The following is a 26,103-nucleotide window of genomic DNA, read 5'->3' on the forward strand; positions in this document are numbered from 1 at the left end:
AGGAAAGTTAACATCCTGCCTCTAATAACCCAGAGAGGAAAGTTAACATCCTGCCTCTAATAAACCAGAGAGGAAGTTAACATCCTGCCTCTAATAACCCAGAGAGGAAAGTTAACATCTGCATGCCTCTAATAAACCAGAGAGGAAGTTAACATCCTGCCTGTAATAACCCAGAGAGGAAGTTATCATCCTGTCTCTAATAACCCAGAGAGGAAAGTTAACATCCTGCCTCTAATAAACTAGAGAGGAAGTTAACATCCTGCCTCTAATAAACCAGAGAGGAAGTTATCATCCTGTCTCTAATAACCCAGAGAGGAAAGTTAACATCCTGCCTCTAATAACCCAGAGAGGAAAGTTAACATCATGCCTCTAATAACCCAGAGAGGAAGTTAACATCCTGCCTCTAATAACCCAGAGAGGAAGTTAACATCCTGCCTCTAATAACCCAGAGAGGAAGTTAACATCCTGCCTCTAATAACCCAGAGAGGAAGTTAACATCCTACCTCTAATAACCCAGAGAGGAAGTTATCATCCTGCCTCTAATAACCCAGAGAGGAAGTTAACATCCTACCTCTAATGACCCAGAGAGGAAGTTAACATCCTGCCTCTAATAACCCAGAGAGGAAGTTAACATCCTACCTCTAATAACCCAGAGAGGAAGTTAACATCCTGCCTCTAATAAACCAGAGAGGAAGTTAACATCCTACCTCTAATAACCCAGAGAGGAAGTTAACATCCTGCCTCTAATAACGCTGAGAGGAAAGTTAACATCTACATGCCTCTAATAACCCAGAGAGGAAGTTAACATCCTGCCTCTAATAACCCAGAGAGGAAGTTAACATCCTACCTCTAATAACCCAGAGAGGAAGTTAACATCCTGCCTCTAATAACCCAGAGAGGAAGTTAACATCCTGCCTCTAATAACCCAGAGAGGAAGTTAACATCCTGCCTCTAATAACCCAGAGAGGAAGTTAACATCCTGCCTCTAATAACCCAGAGAGGAAGTTAACATCCTGCTTCTAATAACCCAGAGAGGAAGTTAACATCCTGCCTCTAATAACCCAGAGAGGAAGTTAACATCCTGCCTCTAATAAACCAGAGAGGAAGTTAACATCCTGCCTCTAATAAACCAGAGAGGAAGTTAACATCCTGCCTCTAATAACCCAGAGAGGAAGTTAACATCCTGCCTCTAATAACCCAGAGAGGAAGTTAACATCCTGCCTCTAATAACCCAGAGAGGAAGTTAACATCCTTCTTCAGAGAGCCATGGAAATCTTTTCACCAGTTCAGAAGTGTCATTGTTTTGTAAATCGCTACAGCAAATGACTTATTAGTTCCATATTTCCTGGTTTCCTGTGTATCTGAGAGCTCTATGGTGGCAGTGGAGATTAAGCAGACAGGAACATTGATTGCTATTTCCATCATGAATGGGAATTAGTAATTATTTTCAAATGTTTTCATTAACCTTTGACACTCAACGATTGCCGCCTGCAGCAGATCAAACTGGGAAGCTATTCGTTGGGGACGCTATGTTACAGGTTAGTACACTGGCTCTTTACTTTTATCTGTCAAAGCTGCCTGAGGTCAGAGGTGAGAGACAGAGAGATATGCTCTTTTGAATTTTAATTGAGCTGCCCTCTTCCATTGGAGTGTGAGTTGTAATTTCAAAAGATGCTATTTGACACTGCTATTTTGATCATAGATCCAACCGATAAACAAAAGTGTATATTTATTTAATTTAACTTTTCTGCTCTATGTATGTACTGTATGTTCTCTCATCAGATTCAACACATGGTTGTAAAATTACCAAACCATATTTACAATGACACTTTTAAAATAGGATGTTGTTTGCTAACTGTGCTTCATACTTTCTCCTTCACTCTGTTTAGATCAATGGCATTAATGTCGAACATTGTAGTCATGAAGAAGTTGTGAGTATAATTTAATTAGCTGCTGCACAGACATTGTCACGTACTCTTTTCCCAGATTTGAAAGCAAAATCATTCCCTGTGATTGCCAAAAGCTGAGACATGCTTCGTCAAGCGAACGGAGCTCTGTCATGTCATACAGGAGACTCATTTAGTTTGTCTTGTTTTCTCGTCCTGACTGTGACAAATCGATATGGAGTATATTCATTAGACAAAAGCTGCACAGAACTTGAGTCTCCGAGTTTAGGAGAGCTATCAGCGATTCTCTCTTTCTCACTCTCTCTCTCTCTCTCTCTCTGTCTCTCCTCTCTCTCTCTCTCTATCTCTCTCTCTCCTATCCCCTCTCTCTCTGTCTCTCCTCTCTCTCTTTCTCTATGTCTCTCCTCTCCTCTCCTCTCTCTCTCCTATCCCCTCTCTCTCTGTCTCTCCTCTCTCTCTCTCTCTCTTTGTCTCTCTCTACGTAGCTCCAAACAGCTGTTCTCTTCTATTCACCTCCAGAACGTCAGAGACATCATGAGCAATTCACTTCGGGAAAATGTAAAGCGTATAAAGCCAAGCTGTCTCAATAGTCACGGGCTATAGCAACAAGGGCAAACGACTGATGTTGTGGGGAAGAAATAGAATATGTTAATTGTTGACAATAAAGCCGAGGGTAGTTGGAAAGGAAAGGCTTTCATTTGGATACAAATCTGAAAAATAAGCATGAACATTTGTATAATTGTAGGCCTACTGCTAAAAAAAAAAACGTATTTCTTGACTTGGCTCTGTCTGTGCCATATCAAGTGCAGATACCTTCTAGAAATCAGATAATGGGTTTGTGTGATCTCAGACATTGAGAGGGTAATTACTTTATATTATTGGCTTGTATTTTGCTAGCTTCTCACCAGGCAAATGAATGGCTATATTTGAGGTTATGGTATTGTATGTGATTACTGAAGTGACATCAATTCAGACAGGGCTTAACTGCTGATTGCATATTCTGTATTTTGCTCAAGTGGTGCGTTGCGTGTGCTTAAGTGCTGTACAGCTACATGTACTTGTGGCTTGCTATTTTATTCATCTGAGATGACAAGCTGTCATCTTCTCTCTCTCTCTCTTTCTCTCATCCTCCATGTCTCGCTCTCTCTCTCTCTTATCCTCCCTACCTCTCTCTCTCTCTTATCCTCCCTACCTCTCTCTCTCTCTCTCTTATCCTCCCTACCTACCTCTCTCTCTCTCTTATCCTCCCTACCTCTCTCTCTCTCTTATCCTCCCTACCTCTCTCTCTCTCTCTCTCTCTTATCCTCCCTACCTCTCTCTCTCTCTCTCTCTTATCCTCCCTTTCTCTCTCTCTTTCTTTCGCTCTCTCTCTCCTCTGGCAGGTTCATCTCCTGCGGACTGCCGGGGAGGAAGTCACCATCACTGTTCGTTTCCTCAGGGAAGTTCCGTCTTTTCTAAAGCTCCCATTGGGTAAGAGTTCTGAGTGGATTTACCATTACGTTACATGTTTCATGTCGTATTCTGTTCTGTAAGTACGCATTCAAAAAATGGAGAGGGAAGCTCAAGTGAAGCCCGTCAGTTGTTTGACTGTCGCCTGGCCATTCTTGACTCAACCCATTCTTCATGAGGCCTCCTTTGTCTTACTGGGCTCCCGAGTGACTCAGCGGTCTAAGGCACTTGCATCTCAGTGCTAGAGGCGTCACTACAGATACGCTGGTTCAAATCCAGGCTGTATCACAACCGCCCGAGATTGGGAGTCCCAGAGGGCGGCGCACAATTGGCCCAGCGGCGTCGTCCAGGTTTGACCGGTGTAGGCCGTCATCGTAAATACGAATTTGTTCTTAACTGACTTGCCTAGTTAAATAAAAATACATTTTTATTAACCTCTAACTGAGGTTTGCTTTATTCTTTAGAAGATTGGCTGGAACAGTAGCTAGGGCTTCAGTACCTCAGCTAATGTCACATCAAACACCTGCATTTGTCTCTATTGGCTTCCCTGCTTACAGCAAGGAGACACAGTGAAGGGGAATGTCATGCAACAGGCTGCTGTCATCTTTTTGTTTTTTTGGGGTCTGTTTTTGACCATGTGATCAAAAAAAACGGTTGGCACCCAATAGCTTTGATGTCCAGAATCCTAGCAACCTTATTGAGTCTGGAAATGGACCTTTGAAGTTGTCGGCTTGATGAGTCAACAATGAAGAAGTAAAGCTTTATGCTGATTGGTTGGACGAGAGAGTGGAAAAAGAGCTCCATTCGACCTAGTTGTATTCTTAGCTATGCTAATGAACCACATGGTTCGGGTCCCAGGCTAGACACATACTAGCACAAGGCCCCCTTTAGATTCTCTACTGACTGGCCATAGTGTTATGATACCTGAGGTGCCCAGAGAGTCAGCCACAGTGTTATGATACCTGAGGTGCCCAGAGAGTCAGCCACGGTGTTATGATACCTGAGGTGCCCAGAGAGTCAGCCACAGTGTTATGATACCTGAGGTGCCCAGAGAGTCAGCCACGCTGTTATGATACCTGAGGTGCCCAGAGAGTCAGCCACAGTGTTATGATACCTGAGGTGCCCAGAGAGTCAGCCACAGTGTTATGATACCTGAGGTGCCCAGAGAGTCAGCCACAGTGTTATGATACCTGTGGTGCCCAGAGAGTCAGCCACGCTGTTATGATACCTGAGGTGCCCAGAGAGTCAGCCACAGTGTTATGATACCTGAGGTGCCCAGAGAGTCAGCCACAGTGTTATGATACCTGAGGTGCCCAGAGAGTCAGCCACAGTGTTATGATACCTGAGGTGCCCAGAGAGTCAGCCACAGTGTTATGATACCTGAGGTGCCCAGAGAGTCAGCCATGGTGTTATGATACCTGAGGTGCCCAGAGAGTCAGCCACGCTGTTATGATACCTGAGGTGCCCAGAGAGTCAGCCACAGTGTTATGATACCTGAGGTGCCCAGAGAGTCAGCCATGGTGTTATGATACCTGAGGTGCCCAGAGAGTCAGCCACAGTGTTATGATACCTGAGGTGCCCAGAGAGTCAGCCACAGTGTTATGATACCTGAGGTGCCCAGAGAGTCAGCCACGCTGTTATGATACCTGAGGTGCCCAGAGAGTCAGCCACAGTGTTATGATACCTGAGGTGCCCAGAGAGTCAGCCACAGTGTTATGATACCTGAGGTGCCCAGAGAGTCAGCCACAGTGTTATGATACCTGTGGTGCCCAGAGAGTCAGCCACGCTGTTATGATACCTGAGGTGCCCAGAGAGTCAGCCACAGTGTTATGATACCTGAGGTGCCCAGAGAGTCAGCCACAGTGTTATGATACCTGAGGTGCCCAGAGAGTCAGCCACAGTGTTATGATACCTGAGGTGCCCAGAGAGTCAGCCACAGTGTTATGATACCTGAGGTGCCCAGAGAGTCAGCCATGGTGTTATGATACCTGAGGTGCCCAGAGAGTCAGCCACGCTGTTATGATACCTGAGGTGCCCAGAGAGTCAGCCACAGTGTTATGATACCTGAGGTGCCCAGAGAGTCAGCCATGGTGTTATGATACCTGAGGTGCCCAGAGAGTCAGCCACAGTGTTATGATACCTGAGGTGCCCAGAGAGTCAGCCACAGTGTTATGATACCTGTGGTGCCCAGAGAGTCAGCCACGCTGTTATGATACCTGAGGTGCCCAGAGAGTCAGCCACGGTGTTATGATACCTGAGGTGCCCAGAGAGTCAGCCACAGTGTTATGATACCTGAGGTGCCCAGAGAGTCAGCCACGCTGTTATGATACCTGAGGTGCCCAGAGAGTCAGCCACAGTGTTATGATACCTGAGGTGCCCAGAGAGTCAGCCACAGTGTTATGATGCCTGAGGTGCCCAGAGAGTCAGCCACGCTGTTATGATACCTGTGGTGCCCAGAGAGTCAGCCACGGTGTTATGATACCTGAGGTGCCCAGAGAGTCAGCCACAGTGTTATGATACCTGAGGTGCCCAGAGAGTCAGCCACAGTGTTATGATACCTGAGGTGCCCAGAGAGTCAGCCACGCTGTTATGATACCTGTGGTGCCCAGAGAGTCAGCCACGGTGTTATGATACCTGAGGTGCCCAGAGAGTCAGCCACAGTGTTATGATACCTGAGGTGCCCAGAGAGTCAGCCACAGTGTTATGATACCTGTGGTGCCCAGAGAGTCAGCCACGCTGTTATGATACCTGAGGTGCCCAGAGAGTCAGCCACAGTGTTATGATACCTGTGGTGCCCAGAGAGTCAGCCACGCTGTTATGATACCTGTGATGCCCAGAGAGTCAGCCACAGTGTTATGATACCTGAGGTGCCCAGAGAGTCAGCCACGGTGTTATGATACCTGAGGTGCCCAGAGAGTCAGCCACGGTGTTTGGTCGCTGCTTGTGTGTTTTTTTGTAAACTTTTGGATTGAGGGAACAATAATGACTCTATACTGTATACAATGTTTATCATCTATACATTCGATATATATATATATATATATTCTGTTTATATATTCTGTCTATATATATTCAATATTCTGTCTGTTTATTCTGTTTACTGTGGCAGCATCATATCACTAAATCTCATTATGTTCATGCACTGTACATGAACCTGGCCTATAAAGGTGATTCTGTGGTAGAGCCTAAGGCTGATTCTTAGGCTGATTCTCAGGCTGAGGCTGAGGTTGATTCTCAGGCTGCTTCTGAGACTGAGGCTGAGCACATTTAAGTAATTCATGTTTCAACAATATAACATTTGCTCTCATGGTTTCCAGGCTCTCCTGTAGCACCCGCTGGTCAAAGTAGCCGAGTCTCTTCACCACTATTTGACAGTGGTTTACATTTAAATGGGAATTCTAGCAACACAGTAAGTAAACCCGTTATGCAATTGCATAGTTTTTCTTCCATTTAAATGTGCTTGTGATTCCGGTAGCATGCATTAACGTCACACTAATACACACTGACAATTTGAGAATGTTCCCAATACCCGGTTTGAGGATTTGATATCTGGTTTAGACTGAGGGAGGAGGTGAGGATGGAAGTTGACAGGTATTCCTACAGTCCCCCCGTAGCCAGATTTTAAAGCACGATTCTTGAAATAAACAAAGCATTGCTACTACAAACATACTCACTTGGCAGTGAACCAATGATGTAGATGGAAGACAATCAGAGTGATCTTAGCACGGCAAAGTGACGTTGCCTTCCTCAGCCCTGAAGTACTGTAACCCATGTTCGTAACAGCTCCCAGATTCTGTAGTATTAGTGGATATGACAGGGACTAGTTTAGGAGGGCAGGATACTGTTGTGACCCCTCATATGGAATCCCAGAGCGGATAGGTAGCCTACATCCTGTAGTATTAGTGGATATGACAGGGACTAGTTTAGGAGGGCAGGATACTGTTGTGACCCCTCATATGGAATCCCAGAGCGGATAGGTAGCCTACATCCTGTAGTATTAGTGGATATGACAGGGACTAGTTTAGGAGGGCAGGATACTGTTGTGACCCCTCATATGGAATCCCAGAGCGGATAGGTAGCCTACATTCTGTAGTATTAGTGGATATGACAGGGACTAGTTTAGGAGGGCAGGATACTGTTGTGACCCCTCATATGGAATCCCAGAGCGGATAGGTAGCCTACATCCTGTAGTATTAGTGGATATGACAGGGACTAGTTTAGGAGGGCAGGATACTGTTGTGACCCCTCATATGGAATCCCAGAGCGGATAGGTAGCCTACATCCTGTAGTATTAGTGGATATGACAGGGACTAGTTTAGGAGGGCAGGATACTGTTGTGACCCCTCATATGGAATCCCAGAGCGGATAGGTAGCCTACATTCTGTAGTATTAGTGGATATGACAGGGACTAGTTTAGGAGGGCAGGATACTGTTGTGACCCCTCATATGGAATCCCAGAGCGGATAGGTAGCCTACATTCTGTAGTATTAGTGGATATGACAGGGACTAGTTTAGGAGGGCAGGATACTGTTGTGACCCCTCATATGGAATCCCAGAGCGGATAGGTAGCCTACATCCTGTAGCGATGCCATTTCATAGTAACATCTCACTCTCATGAGACCTGTCTCCCTGAACACCATCTTGAACCTCTGTGATCTAATGGCAATAGGGGAAACTGAGTGTACTATTGAAACCGAGACTGTTAGTACATGCTACAAAAATATTTTACTGGCCAATTGTTCCTTGTCTTGCAGCTAGATTGTGAGTGATTTCCCATTCTATATTCTTCACAGCGATTTGAATGTTCCTGGTCTAAAAAACACTGCAGAATATTTTGCCAGCCTGCACATTTCCTGTCATGCAAATAGACCTCCTTGCAAAGGCCATCTATACATTCACACCTGATGGAAACCAAAAGCACACTCCAATTGTGTTTTGTAATCTCTAGTATTGGCACCTGGCTGACCATAAGCTTTATTATGAATGAGTGCAGCGTATTCAATTCTCAAAATACTTAATTCCATGATAGTCTATGAACATGAAATATTTAGGATGAGCAGGAAGAACGTCAGAAGGCCCCTTTTCAGAGGAAATCCAGCCCTGTGTCTGTTCAGTCTATTGTTATCGTCCAGAACAGCTAGAGAATGTCCATCCTGGAGCACTGAGCGTCGTGTACTGCATTATCACTGCAGTATCACTGTATTCATTGCAGTATCGCTGCGTCATCGCTGCATTATTACTGTATTAACGGTGTTGTCACTGTATTCAAACTGCATTATCACTGCATTATCACTGTATTCACTGCGGTATCGCTGCATCATCGCTGCATTATTACTGTATTAATGGTGGTGTCGCTGCATAATCACTGCATAACCACTGTATTAACAACGTGGTCACTGCATTCACCACAGTTTCACTGTACACCCACTGCATACTCGCTGCATTATCACTGCACTAACAACATGGTCACTGCATTTGCTGCATTATCGCCGCATTATCACGGCACAACCACTATATAATCACTGCGTTATCACTGAAGTAACAACATGGTCACTGTATTCACTGCAGTATCACTGTATAATCACTGCATAATCACTTCATTGTCACTGTATTAACAACATGGTCACTGTATTCACTGCAGTATCACTACATAATCACTGCACAATCACTACATAATTTCTGCATTATCACTGTATTGACAACATGGTCACTGCATTCACTGCGATATCACTGTATACACACTGCATAATCACTACATAATCACTGCATTATTACTGTATTAAAAACATGGTCACTGTATTCGCTGCATAATCACTACATAATTGCTGCATTATCACTGTATTGACATCATGGTCACTGTATTCACTGCAATATCACTGTATAATCCCAACATAATCACCACATAACCGATGCATTATCACTGTATTAACAACTTGGTCACTGTATTCACTGCAGTATCACTGTATAATCACTGCATAATCGCTACATAATCACTGCATTATCACTATATTAACAACATGGTCACTGTATGCGCTGCAGTATCACTGTATATTCACTGCATTAAATATATTATCATTGTATTCACTGCACTATCATTGCATTCACGTGTTCTTTTCAACTGTTGGAGAACATACTCTGACACATGCTTACCTATGCGTAAACAACTCAGGTTTGACTTAATGTAACATCATGGATCAGCTGGCTGGGTTCTCATAATAGATCAGCTGGCTGGGTTCTCATAATAGATCAGCTGGCTGGGTTCTCATAATAGATCAGCTGGCTGGGTTCTCATAATAGATTAGCTGGCTGGGTTCTCATAATAGATCAGCTGGCTGGGTTCTCATAATAGATCAGCTGGCTGGGTTCTCATAATAGATCAGCTGGCTGGGTTCTCATAATAGATTAGCTGGCTGGGTTCTCATAATAGATCAGCTGGCTGGGTTCTCACAATAGATCAGCTGGCTGGGTTCTCATAATAGATCAGCTGGCTGGGTTCTCATAATAGATCAGCTGGCTGGGTTCTCATAATAGATCAGCTGGCTGGGTTCTCACAATGGATCAGCTGGCTGGGTTATCATAATGGATCAGCTGGCTGGGTTCTCATAATAGATCAGCTGGCTGGGTTCTCATAATGGATCAGCTGGCTGAGTTTTCATAATAGATACATTAAATTCTGAGGTTGAGAAGGCAGGTGGCTGACAAACACAATTAGCTGGCCAGTTTTCTCACCAGAAAAGACCCTCACTAGGTCAACAACATACAATAGCAAAAGCTTCAAGCTACGACAAACTGCTCCAGTCAAGAGTAGTAGGCTAACACGAGTCGATTTAGTTTTATTATTCTCAAAGCGTTTGTTTTTATTCGTGCTTTTTTTCGATGCAGAATCAATTATGCATCCTAGTGTTTTTCATAGTGAGAAAGTAGGACTGAAATGACAGTCATGTTTTAGTTTGTTTGGTTTCTTCTACAGAAATATAATATAGCAGTGAACAACCTTTCAACCATGTAGACTAAATACTGGGAACCATGTAGACTAAATCCTGGGAACCATGTAGACTAAATACTGGAAACCATGTACACTAAATACTGGGAACCATGTAGACTAAATACTGGAAACCATGTAGACTAAATACTGGGAACCATGTCGACTAAATACTGGGAACCATGTCGACTAAATACTGGAAACCATGTAGACTAAATACTGGAAACCATGTAGACTAAATACTGGAAACCATGTAGACTAAATACTGGGAACCATGTAGACTAAATACTGGGAACCATGTAGACTAAATACTGGAAACCATGTAGACTAAATACTGGGAACCATGTAGACTAAATACTGGGAACCATGTAGACTAAATACTGGAAACCATGTAGACTAAATACTGGAAACCATGTAGACTAAATACTGGAAACCATGTAGACTAAATACTGGGAACCATGTAGACTAAATACTGGGAACCATGTAGACTAAATACTGGAAACCATTTAGACTAAATACTGGGAACCATATAGACTAAATACTGGAAACTATGTAGACTAAATACTGGAAACCATGTAGACTAAATACTGGAAAACATGTAGACTAAATACTGGAAACCATGTAGACAAATTACTGGGAACCATGTAGACTAAATACTGGAAACCATGTAGACTAAATACTGGAAACCATGTAGACTAAATACTGGAAACCATGTAGACGAAATACTGGGAACCATGTAGACTAAATACTGGAAACCATATAGACTAAATACTGGAAACCATGGTTGACTAAGAACTGGAAACCATGGTTAACTAAATACTGAAAACCATGTAGACTAATACTGGAAACCATGTAGACTAACTACTGGAACCCATGTAGACTAAATACTGGGAACCATGTAGACTAAATACTGGAAACCATGTGGACTAAATACTGAAAACCATGTAGACTAAATACTGAAAACCATGTAGACTAAATACTGGAAACCATGTAGACTAAATACTGGAAACCATGTGGACTAAATACTGGAAACAATGTAGACTAAATACTGGGAACCATGTAGACTAAATACTGGAAACCATGTAGACTAAATACTGGAAACCATGTAGACTAAATACTGGAAACCATGTAGACTAAATACTGGAAACCATGTTGTCACACCCTGGCCTTAGTTATCTTTGTTTTCATTATTATTTTAGTTAGGTCAGGGTGTGACATGGGGAAGTTTGTGTGTTTTTGTATTGTCTAGGGTGTTGTATGGTTTAGGGGGTTTAGTAGAGTAGATGGTTTAGTGTTCAGTGTAGGTGTCTCCAATTTGTAAGTCGCTCTGGATAAGAGCGTCTGCTAAATGACTTAAATGTAAATGTAAATGTGTCTAGGAAAGTCTATGGTTGCCTGAATTGGGTCTCAATTAGAGACAGCTGGTTATGGTTGTCTCTGATTGGGAGCCATATTTAAGGCAACCATAGGCTTTAGCTTTTTTGTGGGTAATTGTCTATGTCAGAGTGTAATGGTCAGTGTCAGCACCATTTTGTTATTATAGCTTCACGGTCGTCAGTTTGTTATTTTGTTTGTTTAGTTGTATAGTGTTCGTTTCGTGTTTTTTCCCTCTTCTGAATAAAAGAAGATGTACTTTCCACACGCTGCGCCTTGGTCCAATCTCTCACCCAGAGACGATCGTGACAGAATTACCCACCAATCCAGGACCAAGCGGCGTGTCAAGCGGCAACAGGACCCACCTACACAGGATTCATGGACATGGGAGGAGATACTGGATGGAAAGGGACCTTGGGCACAACCGGGAGAATATCGCCTCCCTCGTGAAGAGCTGGAGGCAGCGAAAGCCGAGAGGAGGCGATATGAGGAGGCAGCAAGGAAGCAAGGCTGGAAGCCCGTGAGTACAACCCAAAAATTTCTTGGGGGGGGGGCCTTAAAGGGAGTGTGGCGAAGTCAGGTAGGAGACCTGCGCCTACTCCCTGTACTTACCGTGGAGAGCGAGAGTACGGGCAGACACCGTGTTACGCAGTAGAGCGCATGGTGTCTCCTGTACGCGTGCATAGCCCGGTTCGGTACATTCCAGCTCCACGTATCGGCCGGGCTAGATTGAGCGTTGAGCCGGATGTCATGAAGCCGGCCCAACGCATCTGGCCACCAGTGCGTCTCCTCGGGCCGGCTTACATGGCACCAGCCTTACGCATGGTGTCCCCGGTTCGCCTACATAGCCCGGTGCGGGTTATTCCACCTCCCCGCACTGGTCGGGCGACGGGGAGCATACAACCAGGTAAGGTTGGACAGGCTCAGTGCTCAAGGGAGCCAGTACGCCTGCACGGTCCGGTATTTCCGGCGCCACCTCCCCGCTCTAGCCCAGTACCACCAGTGCCTACACCACGCACCAGGCTTCCTGTGCGTCTTCAGAGCCCTGTGCCTCCTCCACGCACTAGCCCTATGGTGCGTGTCTCCAGCCCTTTACCACCAGTGCCTACACCACGCACCAAGCCTCCTGTGTGTCCCCAGAGTCCTGTGCGTCCTGTTGCTGCTCCCCGCACTAGCCCTGAGATGCGTGTCCCCAGTCCGGTACCACCAGTTCCGGCACCACGCACTAGGCCTAATGTGCGCTCCCAGGGTCCAGTATGCCCTGTTCCTTCTCCCCGCACTAGCCTGAAGGTGCGTGTCCTTAGCCCGGTGACTCCAGTTCCGGCACCACGCACCAGGCCTACAGTGCGCCTCATCCGGCCAGAGCCATCCGTCTGCCCAGTGCCATCTGAGCCATCCGTCTGCCCAGCGCCATCTGAGCCATCCGTCTCCCCAGCGCCATCTGAGCCATCCGTCTCCCCAGCGCCATCTGAGCCATCCGTCTCCCCAGCGCCATCTGAGCCATCCGTCTCCCCAGCGCCATCTGAGCCATCCGTTTCCCCAGCGCCATCTGAGCCATCCGTCTCCCCAGCGCCATCTGAGCCATCCTACTGCCCAGTGCCGTCTGAGCCATCCGTCTGTCCCGAGCCATTAGAGCCACCCGTCTGTCCCGAGCCGTCAGAGCCGTTAGTCAGTCAGGAGCCGCTAGAGCCATTCGTCAGTCAGGATCTGCCAGAGCCGCCAACCAGACAGGATCTTCCAGAGCCGCCAACCAGACAGGATCCGCCAGAGCCGCCAACCAGACAGGATCCGCCAGAGCCGCCAACCAGACAGGATCCGCCAGAGCCGCCAACCAGACAGGATCCGCCAGAGCCGCCAACCAGACAGGATCCGCCAGAGCCGCCAACCAGACAGGATCTTCCAGAGCCGCCAACCAGACAGGATCCGCCAGAGCCGCCAACCAGACAGGATCCGCCAGAGCCGCCAACCAGACAGGATCCGCCAGAGCCGCCAACCAGACAGGATCCGCCAGAGCCGCCAGCCAGCCATGAGCAGCCAGATCCGCCAGCCAGCCATGAGCAGCCAGATCCGTCAGCCAGCCATGAGCAGCCAGATCCGTCAGCCAGCCATGAGCAGCCAGATCCGTCAGCCAGCCATGAGCAGCCAGATCCGTCAGCCAGCCATGAGCAGCCAGATCCGTCAGCCAGCCATGAGCAGCCAGATCCGTCAGCCAGCCATGAGCAGCCAGATCCGTCAGCCAGCCATGAGCCGTCCAGCCAGGATCCGCCAGAGCCGTCCAGCCAGGATCCGCCAGAGCCGTCCAGCCAGGATCCGCCAGAGCCGTCCAGCCAGGATCCGCCAGAGCCAGCCAGCCAGGATCCGCCAGCCAGCCAGGGTCCGCCAGAGCCAGCCAGCCAGGATCCGCCATTCAGTCCGGTGCTGCCCTTCAGTCCGGTGCTGCCCTTCAGTCCGGTGCTGTCCCTCAGTCCGGAGCTGCCGTCCCTCAGTCCGGAGCTGCCGTCCCTCAGTCCGGAGCTGCCCCTTATCCTGGTGCTGCCCCTTATCCTGGTGCTGCCCCTTATCCTGGTGCTGCCCCTTATCCTGGTGCTGCCCCTTATCCTGGTGCTGCCCCTTATCCTGGTGCTGCCCCTTATCCTGGTGCTGCCCCTTATCCTGGTGCTGCCCCTTATCCCGGTGCTGCCCCTTAGTCCGGTGCTGCCACTTAGTCCGGTGCTGCCCCTTATTCCAGTGGGGTTAAGAAAGCGGGTAGTGACTATGGTGGGGTGGGGACCACGACCAGTGCCAGAGCCGCCACCGTGGACAGACGCCCACCCAGACCCTCCTCTAGACTTTATGCTGGTGCGCACGGAGTTCGCACCTTAAGGGGGGGGTTATGTCACACCCTGGCCTTAGTTATCTTTGTTTTCATTATTATTTTAGTTAGGTCAGGGTGTGACATGGGGAAGTTTGTGTGTTTTTGTATTGTCTAGGGTGTTGTATGGTTTAGGGGGTTTAGTAGAGTAGATGGTTTAGTGTTCAGTGTAGGTGTCTAGGAAAGTCTATGGTTGCCTGAATTGGGTCTCAATTAGAGACAGCTGGTTATGGTTGTCTCTGATTGGGAGCCATATTTAAGGCAACCATAGGCTTTAGCTTTTTTGTGGGTAATTGTCTATGTCAGTGTGTAATGGTCAGTGTCAGCACCATTTTGTTATTATAGCTTCACGGTCGTCAGTTTGTTATTTTGTTTGTTTAGTTGTATAGTGTTCGTTTCGTGTTTTTTCCCTCTTCTGAATAAAAGAAGATGTACTTTCCACACGCTGCGCCTTGGTCCAATCTCTCACCCAAAGACGATCGTGACACATGTAGACTAAATTCTGGAAACCATGTAGACTAATACTGGAAACCATGTAGACTAACTACTGGAAACCATGTAGACTAAATACTGAAAACCATGTAGACTAATACTGGAAACCATGTAGACTAACTACTGGAACCCATTTAGACTAAATACTGGAAACCATATAGACTAAATACTGGAAACCATGTAGACTAAATACTGGAAACCATGTAGACTAAATACTGGAAACCATATAGACTAAATACTGGAAACAATATAGACTAAATACTGGAAACCATGTAGACGAAATACTGGAAACCATGTAGACTAAATACTGGAAACCATGTAGACTAAATACTGGAAACCATGTAGACTAAATACTGGGAACCATGTAGACTAAATACTGGAAACCATGGTTGACTAAGAACTGGAAACCATGTAGACTAAATACTGGGAACCATGTCGACTAAATACTGGAAACCATTTAGACTAAATACTGGAAACCATGGTTGACTAAGAACTGGAAACCATGGTTAACTAAATACTGAAAACCATGTAGACTAATACTGGAAACCATGTAGACTAAATACTGGAACCCATGTAGACTAAATACTGGGAACCATGTAGACTAAATACTGGAAACCATGTGGACTAAATACTGAAAACCATGTAGACTAAATACTGGAAACCATGTAGACTAAATACTGGAAACCATGTGGACTAAATACTGGAAACCATGTAGACTAAATACTGGGAACCATGTCGACTAAATACTGGGAACCATGTCGACTAAATACTGGAAACCATATAGACTAAATACTGGAAACCATGTGGACTAAATACTGGAAACCATATAGACTAAATACTGGGAACCATGTAGACTAAATACTGGAAACCATGTAGACTAAATACTGGAAACCATGTAGACTAAATACTGGAAACCATATAGACTAAATACTGGAAACCATGTAGACTAAATACTGGAAACCATGTAGACTAAATACTGGAAACCATGCAGACTAAATACTGGAAACCATGTAGACTAAATACTGGGAACCATGGTTGACTAAATACTGGAAACCATGGTTGACTAAATACTGGAAACCATGTAGACTAAATACTGGAAACCATGGTTGACTAAATACTGGAAACCATGGTTGACTAAATACTGGAAACCATGGTTGACTAAATACTGGAAGCCATGGTTAACTGGCCTTTTTTCACCTGATTCTCTCTGCAACTAAAGGAGGTACGATCTTAGAAAAGGTGTTATCTTTACCCTAAAAGGGTTCCTTGGCTGTCCTTAAAAGGAGAACCCTTTGAAGATCCCTTTTTGGTTCCAGGTAGAACCATTTTGCTTCCAGGTAGTACTCTTTTGGGTTTCGTGTAGAACCCTTTCCGCAGAGAGTTCTACCTGGATCCCAAAAGGGTTCTACTTGGAACCCAAAAGGGTTCTACTTGGAACCCAAAAGGGTTCTACTTGGAACCCAAAAGGATTCTCCTAAGGGGACAGCCAAAGAACCCGTATGGAACCCCTTGTTTCTAAGAGTGTAGATGACACTGCTGGTGGCTAAACATAGTGCCCTGTAATTGCATAGTTAACACATAATGCTTAACCCAGACAATATTTCCCCACTATTTTGCCTTCCTTTAGCATTCTTGTTTGCTTGCCTGTAGGTGATTATAATTCTCTAAGCTTGTCATCTCCTGTATGTGGCGTTGACATTGAAATGATTGACAGTGTTTTCCTTTCATTGCCCCCAGGACAGCTTCCTATGGATTCATTTACATGCCTCCAAATAATTACGCTTCGGTCTATTTGTCGTCTCAGAAATATCACGAGCTATGGAAGAGTGAATGATATGAAGGACAAGAGTGGCAGCTTAGCATCTTGTTTCCCAGGTCCTCGGTGAAAACCTGACACCTCGTCACTCTAATCCGTGTTGACGTGCAGATAGTATTCCATTTCTTGTAATCTTTACCACCCCCTTGCGCAGCACAACTTGAAAGTCAAGTGTAATTATTAAGCATTGGTCTCTAATTGCTCTCTACATGAACTGACAAAGGGAGAATCGTTTGCTCTGGAAAGTAGACATAATTGGCTATAGCCTTTGATTTGCTCAGAGGGTAGGAAAAGCAAATAATTTGTGCAAGAATATGTGCCAGGTGCTGCGATTGACTTGTAGAGAAATGCCATTGTGAAATCCCAGGACACAGTAAGTAAAAGGTGTGCTCGCTAGGTGACCATAATGATCACCAATAATGAATAGCATACAGTATCTAGGAAGTAACAAGGATATCATCCTGTCAAGTGCAAAAGGAACTGAAAGTAGGACATTGTTGTTTTCGAATGCACTTTGAATGCACAATGATCAAAGTGAACTAGCCTGTGATTGAGAGGAGACCATCACTGTCTTCTTCACTTGTACCATGTAGGCTCCATCCTCGCCTTCCTCACCCTCGGCTAATGAACCAAAGTATGAGAAGCGCTGGCTGGATGCAGTGTCCCTACCCTTGTTGATGGCCCGAGTCTCCAAATACAAAGCCGGAACGGATAAATTAAGGTAAGGTAATCCTGTGTGATGAAATTCACCTCTGAGGCGCACAGTTCACCCAGCACTGCTGTTGGTTTTGTGAGCACTTTTCATTTAGGTGAAAGGTTGTAACTCCAATATCTATGCACAGGCATGCAATGTGGTAAAAGGTCAGCGCTGCTGCAGGGCCCAGACGGTGAAGCCATGATAGGATGGGAAGGTTTAACTTTAATACACTGAATTGGTTCTTTTAGAGATATAAACAATATCAAATGAAGGCAGGAAATCCCAGGAAATGTTATTTTCATTCCTTCCTCTGCTAGATAACATGATGTAAGAGATATGGCAGTCCTCTAGAACCCTAATGGAGCTGTTATTTAGGAAATAATAAAGTGGTAATCAATGGGTATCTTTCTTACTTAGAACTGAAATAAGTTAACGCTGTTAGTCATAACCTGATACCATGTGATGCATTATGGTGCTCGTTTCTGTCAATTTCAAAGAAAAATGCATACTATGTATGAAAAGAGTGGAAGTATAATTTTTTTCCCCGAATTTGTATTGATACCCATAATCACACTTGTCACGCTTAATCCGTGAAGACGAGACTGAGTGGACATATTTTATGAGAAGTAAAGCATTCTTCAGCATATTAATGGGAAGATTTAAGATCCTTCAAATAAACATAAAACAGAGATTGAGTGGACGGACGTATGGCTAATGCAAACAACTTCTTGATTGCAGATATTTCATTTTATGAGTTCAATCTAATTAAGGATGATACCTTATTAGTGTTATTGCCGTTAACAACGTGGCATAACTTAATTTGAATAACTGATTGGTTATGATTAACTTTTTACCAGAATGTGTATGTAAACATGAGACACGAATCATCTGTGAACAAGATCTTTCTCTCTCTTGTCATCATTACCCCCATCGTCTACATCATTGTCTCCACTGTCTACATCATTATCCCACCAGATGCATCATTATCCCCACCAGCTACATCATTATCCCACCAGATAAATCATTATCCCCACCATCTACATCATTATCCCCACAATATACATCATTATCCCCACCATCTACATCAGTATCCCCATCGGCTACATCAGTATCCCCACCAGCTACATCATTATCCCCACCAGCTACATCATTATCCCACCAGCTACATCAGTATCCCACCAGCTACATCATTATCCCAACCAGTTACATACTTATCCCACCGGCTACATCATTATCCCCTCCGGCTACATCATTATCCCCACCAGCTACATCATTATCCCACCAGCTACATCATTATCCTACCAGCTAAATCATTATCCCACCAGTTAAATCATTATCCCCATGGTCTACATCGTTATCCTGCCAGCTGCATCATTATCCCCACCAGCTACATCATTATCCTCACCTTCTAAATCATTATCCCCAACAGCTACGTCATTATCCCACCAGCTACATCATTATCCCCACCAGCTACATCATTATCCCAACCAGTTAGATCATTATCCCAGCCAGTTACATACTTATCCCACCGGCTACATCATTATCCCACCGGCAACATCATTATCCCCACCATCTACATAATTTCCCCCACCAGCTACATAATTATCCCACCGGCTACATCATTATCCCACCAGTTACATAATTATCCCCACCAGCTACATAATTATCCCACCGGCTACATCATTATCCCACCAGTTACATAATTATCCCCACCAGCTACGTAATTATCCCCACCATATCATCATTATCCCCACCAGCTACATCATTATCCCCACCAGCTACATCATTATCCCCACCAGCTACATCATTCTCCCCACCATATCATCATTATCCCCACCATCTACATCATTCTCCCCACCATATCATCATTATTCCACCAGCTCCCTGTCTCTATTGCTCTTATTAAAGTCTCTATTGCTCTTGACACCCCCTGAAAAAGCGTGTGCGAGCAAGCAGCTCTGTCAGGAGGAATGGGCCAAAATTCACCCAACTTATTGTGGGAAGCTTGTGGATGGCTACCCGAAATGTTTGACCCAAGTTAAACAATTTAAAGGCAATGCTACCAAATACTAATTGAGTGTATGTAAACTTCTGACCCACTGGGAATGTGATGAAAGAAATTAAAGCTGAAATAAATCATTCTCTCTACTATTATTCTGACATTTCACTTTCTTAAAATAAAGTGGTGATCCTAATTGACCTAAAACAAGGATTTTTTACTGGGATTAAATGTCAGGTATGGTGAAAAACTGAGTTTACTAGGGTAGGGGGCAGCATTCGGAATTTTGGATGAAAAGCGTGCCCAAATTAAACTGCCTGCTATTCAGGACCAGAAGCTAGGGTATGCATATAATTGGTAGAGTTGGATAGAAAACACTCTAAAGTTTCCAAAACTGTTAAAAATAATGTCTGTGAGTATAACAGCACTGATATGGCAGGCGAAAACCTGAGGAAAATCCATCCAGGAAGTACTGTTATTTTGAAAGGCTGTTTTTCCATTGAAAGCCTATCCACCATACAAAGACTTAGGACCCAGTTCACAATCTCTATGGCTTCTTCTACATGTGGCCAGTCTTTAGGCATTGTTTCAGGCTTTTACTCTGACAAATGAGGGAGAAACAGCACTTTCAATGAGTGGACAGTGGACATTTCCAGACATGAGTCCAGCACGTGATCGGGAGCGTTCCTTTCTTGTTTCTGCTTTTCTATTGACAAAGCTTTTGTCCGGTTGAAATATTATTGATTATTTATGACAAAAACAACCTGAGGATAGATTTTAAACATCGTTTGACAGGTTTCTACGAACTTTTATTGTACTTTTTTGACTTTTCATCTGGATGTTGAGAGTGCGCTTTGTGCCTTTGGATTACTGAACTAAACACACCAACAAAACAGAGGTTTTTGGACATAAAGAGGGACATTATCGAACAAAACAAACATTTATTGTGTAACATGGAGTCCTGGGAGTGCCACCTGATGAAGATCATCAAAGGTAAGTGATTCATTTAATCGCTATTTCTGACTTTTGTGATTCCTCCTTGGCTGGAAAATGTCTGTATGGTGTTTTGTGGCTAGGCGCTGTCCTAACATAATCGCATGGTGTGCTTTCGCCGTAAAGCCTTTTTGAAATCTGACAGCGGCTGGATTAACAAGACATTTATCTTTAATCCTATGTATAACACTTGTATCTTTCATCAATGTTTATGATGAGTATTTCTGTAATTTGATTTGGCTCTCTGCAATTTCACCGGATGTTATTTGAGACAATGCATTACTGAACATAATGTGCCAATTTAAAGGTTTTTGGACATAAAGTGGGAATTTATTGAACAAAACGAACATTTATTGTGTAACATGGAGTCCTGGGAGTGCCACCAGATGAAGATCATCAAAGGTTAGTGATTCAATTTAATGCTATTTCTGACTTTTGTGAGTCTTCTCCTTGGCTGGAAAATGTCTGTATGGTTTCTTGTGGCTAGGCGCTGTCCTAACATAATTGCATGGTGTGCTTTCGCCGTAAAGCCTTTTTGAAATCGGACACTGTGGTTGGATTAACAAGAAGTTGGTGTATAATAAAATGGTGTATAATACTTGTATGTTTGAGGAATTTTAATTATGGGATTTCTCTTGTTTGAATTTGGCTCCCTGCAATTTCACTGGCTGTTGTCGAGGCTAGCGTCCCAATGATACCAGAGGTTAAATGTATTTGGCTAAGGTGTATGTAAACGTCCGACTTCAATTGTATATTATATACTATGCGGTGTCAGTTGAAAGCCCAAAACATGTCAAAGACTCGGGGTCACCGAAGTCATAGACTGTTCTCTACCGGAGCACCAAGTCTCGGACCAAAAGTCTCCTTTACAGCTTCTACCCCCAAGCCATACGACTGCTGAACAATTTATCAAATTGTAAAGCGTCTGTGTGTAGATGGTGAGATGAGTCAGGCGCAGGACAGCAGATATGAGTAAAGAAAGCAATTTACTCAATAAGATCACAATACACGTTGTATAAATAATAATAATAATAAGGCCACAAATACGGACCGCAATACAATAAACAATTACTCACAAACAAACATGGGGGAACAGAGGGTTAAATAATGAACAAGTAACTGGGGGATTGAAACCAGGTGTTTTAAGACAAAGACAAAACGAATGGATAGTGAAAAGTGGATTGGCGATGGCTATAAGGCCGGTGACGTCGACCGCCGAACGCCGCCTGAACAAGGAGAGGGACCGACTTCGGCGGAAGTCGTGGAACAAATGGCCACCCGGACAATTTACATTGACCCCCCCCCCCCCCCCCAATTTGTTTTTACACTGCTGCTACTCACTGTTTATTATCCGTTTTTTATTTAAAAAAATATTTATGTAGGCAAGTCAGTTAAGAACAAATTCTTATTTACTGTGATGGCCTACCTCGGCAAAACCCAGACGTCGCAGGGCCAATTGTGCGCCACCCTATGGGACTCCCAATCACAGCCGGATGTGATACAGATCTATCCACCTCTTGGATTAGTCTCACAGCTATCCATCTCCCTCCTCTTGGATTAGTCTCACAGCTATCCATCTCCCTCCTCTTGGATTAGTCTCACAGCTATCCATCTCCCTCCTCTTGGATTAGTCTCACAGCTATCCATCTCCCTCCTCTTGGATTAGTCTCACAGCTATCCATCTCCCTCCTCTTGGATTAGTCTCACAGCTATCCATCTCCCTCCTCTTGGATTAGTCTCACAGCTATCCATCTCCCTCCTCTTGGATTAGTCTCACAGCTATCCATCTCCCTCCTCTTGGATTAGTCTCACAGCTATCCATCTCCCTCCTCTTGGATTAGTCTCACAGCTATCCATCTCCCTCCTCTTGGATTAGTCTCACAGCTATCCATCTCCCTCCTCTTGGATTAGTTTTACAGCTATCCATCTCCCTCCTCTTGGATTAGTCTCACAGCTATCCACCTTCCTCCTCTTGGATTAGTCTCAAAGCTATCCATCTCCCTCCTCTTGGATTAGTCTCACAGCTATCCATCTTCCTCCTCTTGGATTAGTCTCACAGCTATCCATCTCCCTTCTCTTGGATTAGTCTCACAGCTATCCATCTCCCTCCTTCTGGATTAGTCTCACAGCTATCCATCTCCCTCCTCTTGGATTAGTCTCACAGCTATCCATCTTCCTGACCAAGACAGAGACAGTCTGGGTTTTAGAGGACTATGACAGAGACAGTCTGGGTTTTAGAGGACCAAGACAGAGACATCTGGGTTTTAGAAGACCAAGACAGAGACAGTCTGGGTTTTAGAGGACTATGACAGAGACAGTCTGGGTTTTAGAGGACTATGACAGAGACAGTCTGGGTTTTAGAGGACTATGACAGAGACAGTCTGGGTTTTAGAGGACTATGACAGAGACAGTCTGGGTTTTAGAGGACCAAGACAGAGACAGACTGGATTTTAGAGGACCAAGACAGAGACAGTCTGGGTTTTAGAGGACCAAGACAGAGACAGTCTGGGTTTTAGAGGACCAAGACAGAGACAGACTGGATTTTAGAGGACTAAGACAGAGGCAGTCTGGGTTTTAGAGGACCATGACAGAGACCGTATGGGTTTTAGAGGACCAAGACAGAGACAGTCTGGGTTTTAGAGGACCATGACAGAGACCGTATGAGTTTTAGAGGACCAAGACAGAGACATCTGGGTTTTAGAGGACCATGACAGAGACATCTGGGTTTTAGAGGACCAAGACAGAGACCGTATGGGTTTTAGAGGACCAAGACAGAGACAGTCTGGGTTTTAGAGGACCATGACAGAGACCGTATGAGTTTTAGAGGACCAAGACAGAGACATCTGGGTTTTAGAGGACCATGACAGAGACATCTGGGTTTTAGAGGACCAAGACAGAGACAGTCTGGGTTTTAGAGGACCAAGACAGAGACAGTCTGGGTTTTAGAGGACCAAGACAGAGACAGTCTGGGTTTAGAGGACCATGACAGAGACATCTGGGTTTTAGAGGACCAAGACAGAGACAGTCTGGGTTTTAGAGGACCAAGACAGAGACAGTCTGGGTTTTAGAGGACCAAGACAGAGACAGTCAGGGTTTTAGAGGACCAAGACAGAGACAGTCTGGGTTTTAGAGGACCAAGACAGAGACATCTGGGTTTTAGAGGACCAAGACAGAAACCGTCTGGGTTTTAGAGGACCAAGACAGAGACAGTCTGGGTTTTAGAGGACCATGACAGAAACCGTCTGGGTTTTAGAGGACCATGCTGCAGTGTGCTGATAGTTGAAGCAGAACATTCCACTATCCAGGCAATCTCAGAAACAAGTCAAGCAGACAGAGTAAAACTGGATCTATCACTGCGGCTTGCATTCATTCAGATAATGTTATCTCCAAACGGTTGTTTTCTATGTTTTGATCACTCTCTTCATATATAGTCTCACTGCATTTTATAATGGGCAATTTACATGTGCACCCTACCCTACACATCAAGAGGATTTGTACTTAACTTTACAATTGAGAATCCCTCAGAGTCAGCACTCAGTGGAACAAAGATTTATAACAAGCCAATTGTACACATGCATTGCATATTGTTAAGGGCGTTTTCAACAGAAGAACCAAGGTTCCCAAAGGATCTTTGTAACATTGTAACACGATGTCTGAGTTTCAGGGAGAGTGTGTGCAAGCTCTGGTTATTTCAAATATTGATTGCAGTGCTTTCATAATTCTCTACATTGTCCTCATGTTCCTCAATATCCCCCTATAGAACATTCTCCTCATATTTCTCTTCTCAAAATCCCCTTACAGAATATTGTCCTCATGTTTCTCAACATCCCCCTACAGAACATTATCCTCATGTTTGTCAACATCCCCCTACAGAACATTATCCTCATGTTTGTCAACATCCCCCTACAGGACATTATCCTCATGTTTGTCAACATCCCCTTACAGAACATTATCCTCATGTTTCTCAACATCCTCCTACAGAACATTATCCTCATGTTTCTCAACATCCCCCTACAGAACATTATCCACCTACAGAACATTATCCACTGCTAGCTGTCCAACACTTCATCCCAGCCTATGGAGAGTTTGCTTAAACATTTTACGCTTTTCAAGATATGTGTGATAAATGTGATTGCCTAACCATCAGAGAAAAACTGTTTTGATGGCATCGTCATGTTCAATGCTATTTTTGTTTAATACGATTTACAGTTGTCTCTATCAATCTAATTGATCTGGAGTGTGTTTCAAATGCACAAAAAATGAAATGGCAAAAAGCATCACCTTAAATATAAGTGATGAAAGGGATTCGATACATGTGTACGCCATTTGACAGTGGCAGTGTCATTATCTGTGACATGCAACAAATGATGATGTACTTTGGAACCGAGCTGTAATTTGTAACCGTCTGATGTTCTGTTTTTGAGCTCCTGAAGTAATTTGGGTGTGTTGTGGCCATTACATATGCAATCAAATATCTCAGAATTATATAATTAAGTAATATATTTTTATTTGTCTATACTTTTCTTTCTCTAGAAAAGTGTGGAGTTACGTTGTAAAGATCAGTCAAAATAAAGGCCATAACGCTACAGAATGTGGAATCTGTTTAGGAGTGTATAAATAATTTTTCAGGGCACTGTATTTCCTTAATGCTCTATATTAGTTGCTATGGTTAGTGAATGCAGTGGAACTGTAATGTTAATTTGCACCGTAACACTGCCTGACCTAACTTCAGGGAAAGAGCAGCTTGATAAAAGGTTTTCCACTCTGACCATTCTAGTTCAAAAAGTGCTTTTAACTTACTGTACATCTCTAACCTGAACGTTCATACCCCTCCAGGTCGAACAGCTTTGAAGTCTGCGCCTTAGATGGAGCGAACATCAATATTCTACAATTTTGCACTGCAGCAGAAAGCACTGACTGGCTTCAAGCAATATCAACCAATATCAGTGATTTGACACTGGAGAATGTAAGTCTACAGTGTGACCAGGTAAAAATGTATTTTGAATGTTTTATCCAGATACAGATTGAATGGACAGGATCCAGATTGGGATTTGCCAAGGGCCACGGCACAAGTAACTCAAGGGCCACAGCACAAGTAACTCAACAGAAGATATGTGCTAAAATCCCAGTGGATTTAAAAAATTTGAATTCTATTCTCATTAGAACATGATACCAATTACAATGCTGCTCTCCTTCTCTTCTAGAAAATAGGTATTCATGGGCATAATGAATTACTGCCTTGCGGTAATCCATCATTAATACTCTCACATGCTCGCTAGTGTTTAGCTATCTCATTTCCATTATTCCCTGTTGATTAGTACACTGCTGATCTATCAGTATGTGTCGCTAAAGATCCAGAAAGGCTGCTCTGAGCTACACAACTACGCACCTGCTCTTTAAAAAAAATAAAAAAATAAAGTAGGATTCATTCAGTCGTGCGTCACCTGATTATGGATGAGTAGTCTGATAGTGAAACGTTCATTCAGCATGTGATTGTGAGAGGAGCTGGTGAAGCAGAACTCTTGACTTTGATTGTGGTGACC

General features: G+C 44.3%; 1 protein-coding gene across 2 annotated transcripts in view; it reads left to right on the forward strand.

The window, feature by feature from the left end:
* LOC139563699 (gamma-2-syntrophin-like) overlaps positions 1 to 26,103 on the forward strand; it is an 89,649-nt gene that overhangs the window by 34,842 nt on the left and 28,704 nt on the right. For both annotated transcript variants that reach the window (XM_071382563.1, XM_071382564.1), the window contains 6 exons: positions 1,495 to 1,538; positions 1,890 to 1,931; positions 3,290 to 3,377; positions 6,674 to 6,765; positions 17,465 to 17,592; positions 25,397 to 25,526. In XM_071382563.1, the coding sequence (XP_071238664.1) occupies positions 1,495 to 1,538; positions 1,890 to 1,931; positions 3,290 to 3,377; positions 6,674 to 6,765; positions 17,465 to 17,592; positions 25,397 to 25,526 (524 nt within the window). The remainder of the gene's footprint in view (positions 1 to 1,494; positions 1,539 to 1,889; positions 1,932 to 3,289; positions 3,378 to 6,673; positions 6,766 to 17,464; positions 17,593 to 25,396; positions 25,527 to 26,103) is intronic.

Source organism: Salvelinus alpinus, chromosome 34 (assembly GCF_045679555.1).
Source record: "Salvelinus alpinus chromosome 34, SLU_Salpinus.1, whole genome shotgun sequence".
Classification (NCBI taxonomy): domain Eukaryota; kingdom Metazoa; phylum Chordata; class Actinopteri; order Salmoniformes; family Salmonidae; genus Salvelinus; species Salvelinus alpinus.